General features: G+C 40.1%; 1 protein-coding gene across 1 annotated transcript in view; it reads left to right on the forward strand.

The window, feature by feature from the left end:
- Positions 1-233: 233 nt before the first annotated feature.
- Positions 234-2,923, forward strand: part of LOC107687604 (ataxin-3-like) — a gene marked incomplete at its 5' end in the record, with an annotated part of 6,877 nt that continues 4,187 nt past the window's right edge. Inside the window, 5 exons of the mRNA XM_016484994.1 lie at positions 234-342; positions 421-487; positions 570-657; positions 766-886; positions 1,667-1,830. Of these exons, the coding sequence (XP_016340480.1) occupies positions 234-342; positions 421-487; positions 570-657; positions 766-886; positions 1,667-1,830 (549 nt within the window). The remainder of the gene's footprint in view (positions 343-420; positions 488-569; positions 658-765; positions 887-1,666; positions 1,831-2,923) is intronic.

Here is a 2,923-nt window from a genome sequence, read left to right on the forward strand (position 1 = left end):
ATGGTGTGTTTGAGTGGATGTGCTGTGTTTTGACTGTGTGTTTTGAGTGGATGCGCTGTGTTTTGATGGTCGTGTTTTATGGTGTGTTTGAGTGGATGTGCTGTGTTTTGACTGTGTGTTTTGAGTGGATGCGCTGTGTTTTGATGGTCGTGTTTTATGGTGTGTTTGAGTGGATGTGCTGTGTTTTGATGGTGTGTTTTGAGTGGATGCGCTGTGTTTTTCTGTGTTTTCAGTGGATGCACTGTGTTTTTTGCAGGTGATCAGTAACGCTCTGGGGGTTTGGGGTTTGGAGATCATTCTGTTTAACAGCAGAGAGTACCAGCAGTTACGTATCGATCCCATGTGAGTATTTCTGAGACCTTTATCTTTAGTCCTTTTATCCACTGTGTGACTGTTCATCCTCTTCATGTTTGCTTTCAGACATGAGAAGGCCTTTATATGTAACTATAAGGAGCACTGGTTTACGGTGCGTAAACTGGGACAGCAGGTACGTGTTTTACCCGCAGAATTAGTCTGAGTCAGTTTGAAATGATGTCGAGTTTATGGCCTGTTTCTCTCTCTTCATCTAGTGGTTTAATCTGAACTCGCTGCTGACCGGACCGGAGCTCATATCAGACACATACTTGGCTCTTTTCTTAGCGCAGCTACAGCAGGAAGGTAAAACTCATACATGATCATGTGTTGCGTGACCTCTGATCATGGTGCATCCACATGCATGTGGCAGTGATAATGCTGGAAATTGAGATCAGCTGAACGTCTCTGCAGGTTATTCCATATTTGTGATCCGGGGAAGCCTGCCGGAGTGTGAAGCCGATCAGATTTTGCGGATCATGCGAGTGGAGCAACAACAGCGGCCGAAGCTGATCGGAGAGGACGAGGCCCAGAGGTGCACTGACCGTCATCACATGACATACAGAACAAGACAAGAATCTTCACCCTCCTCTTGTGTAGTGGGTCAGTTTGACCCACATTCAGTTACCTTTACATTGATGCATTTGGCAGACTCTTTTATCCTAAGTGATTCACAAAAGAGGAACAAAAGCAATTTCGAAGTTCAATTTGTGAACTGCTTGAAACACTCGTTAAACTATTTATTTCTTCTTGCTCATGCATGTGCTTGCAGTTTCAACACAGATATATTTTGGAAAGGCTGAACAAATTTTGGTGATTGTGATGGTGTTAGAGGTCGAATTGAGCCTGGTTTCCATACAATTCACCAAAAATAAACACTTTGAAAAACCGCAGTTTATTGTAGCTTGTCAAAGATTAAAATATGAAATAAATGAGAACTTATTAAATTTAACACTCAAAGATTACTTGAAATTGAAGACTCAAATGGAGAATTAGCTGTTAGAGTTTCACAGTAAGAAAATCTGTGAAAGGATGTTTTTGGTTAATAGTTCTTAAGATCTGAGTTGCAGCACTGAAAATAAGTGTGAATAAGTGTGAGATAGTGTTGTTTTTTGGCAAATTGCATGGGAATGTCAATGTGATCCACAGCACAAATAGAGCAGCCATAACTTCAGCACAGCAGGAGGGTTGAATACTTGAGCAGTAAGCCACGGCTGCGTGTGCATCAAATGATTTCAATGCATGACACGGAGGCAGAGAAGCACGTGATGCACACAGCTGTCACTGATAGGTTTGAGTGTGTGCCGTTGATCAGGATGTCAGTGCAGCAGACGTCAGACCCCGGACACACCGCAGATGAAGTGCTGCTGGATGAGGATGAGGAGGAGATCGGAAAGGCTCTGGCTCTCAGCAGACAGGGCATGGAGGTGGAGGACGAGGAGGCCGACCTGCGCAGAGCCATTCAGCTCAGCATGCAGGGTGAGAAACACACATGCAGTATGTTCAGATCTCTGCCCCGGTGACATACGTTCAGTTATGTGCATTATTTCATTAAAATTGGCAGAACAAATTGGGCACATGCATCTAATTGCAATTTTTTAATTATTATTATATTAATATTTTTTTATTTAGTATTTATTATTTTTATTTTATTATATAACAATAGTACAATAGACCCTATTCACATGACGTCACGCATCTTCCGTTCTGTGAAGCAGGGTATTCTTACTTCCGCCAGCATAGTAAACGCTGTTGCTACCAGCATGGAGTTCACCCAAACACTTTTACCTCTGCCACAAATACGATTAGAGGATGACTGCTGCTGTCTACTCTCGTCCTCGTTCAGGGAGAGGCCTCTGGCATCTCAAACAAACTCACCGAATACTGATCGCTGAGATTTGCCGCTTGAAGTCAAGGGAGGAGTTGAAAATGGAGCACTGCAGTCACTGATTCCCGCGACTCTCGCGCACTGTTTGCTGTCTTTATTGCAGTTAGATGAAGTTTGTCAGATATACACTACCGGTCAAAAGTTTGGGATCAGTAAGACTTGTAATGTGTTTTAAATAAGTCTCTTCTGCTCATCAAGGCTGCATTTATTTGATCAAAAATACAGAAAAAAACAGTAATCTTGCAAAATGTTATTACAATATTAAATAATGGTTTCTATTTTAATATCCTTTAAAATATCATTTATTTCTGTGATGCGCAGCTGTATTTCCATCATCATTACTCCAGTATAAATGGCACATGATCTTCAGAAATCATTCTAATATGCTGATTTATTATTAGAATTATCAACAGTTGTGCTGCACAATATTTTTTTGGAAACTGTGATACTTTTTTCAGGATTCTTTGATGAATAGAAAGTTAAAAAGAACAGCATTTATTCAAAATAGAAATCTTTTCTAACAATATAAATCTTTGCTGTCACTTCTTAACAATTTAACACATCCTTGCTGAATAAAAGTTTTAATTTCTTTCAAAAAAAGAAAGAATAAAAATGTAGACCCCAGACTTTTGAACGGTAGTGTATATTGTTAGAAAAGATTTATATTTTGAATAAATGCTCTTC

Source organism: Sinocyclocheilus anshuiensis, unplaced genomic scaffold (assembly GCF_001515605.1).
Source record: "Sinocyclocheilus anshuiensis isolate Anshui unplaced genomic scaffold, SAMN03320099.WGS_v1.1 scaffold3358, whole genome shotgun sequence".
Taxonomy (NCBI): Eukaryota; Metazoa; Chordata; class Actinopteri; order Cypriniformes; family Cyprinidae; genus Sinocyclocheilus; species Sinocyclocheilus anshuiensis.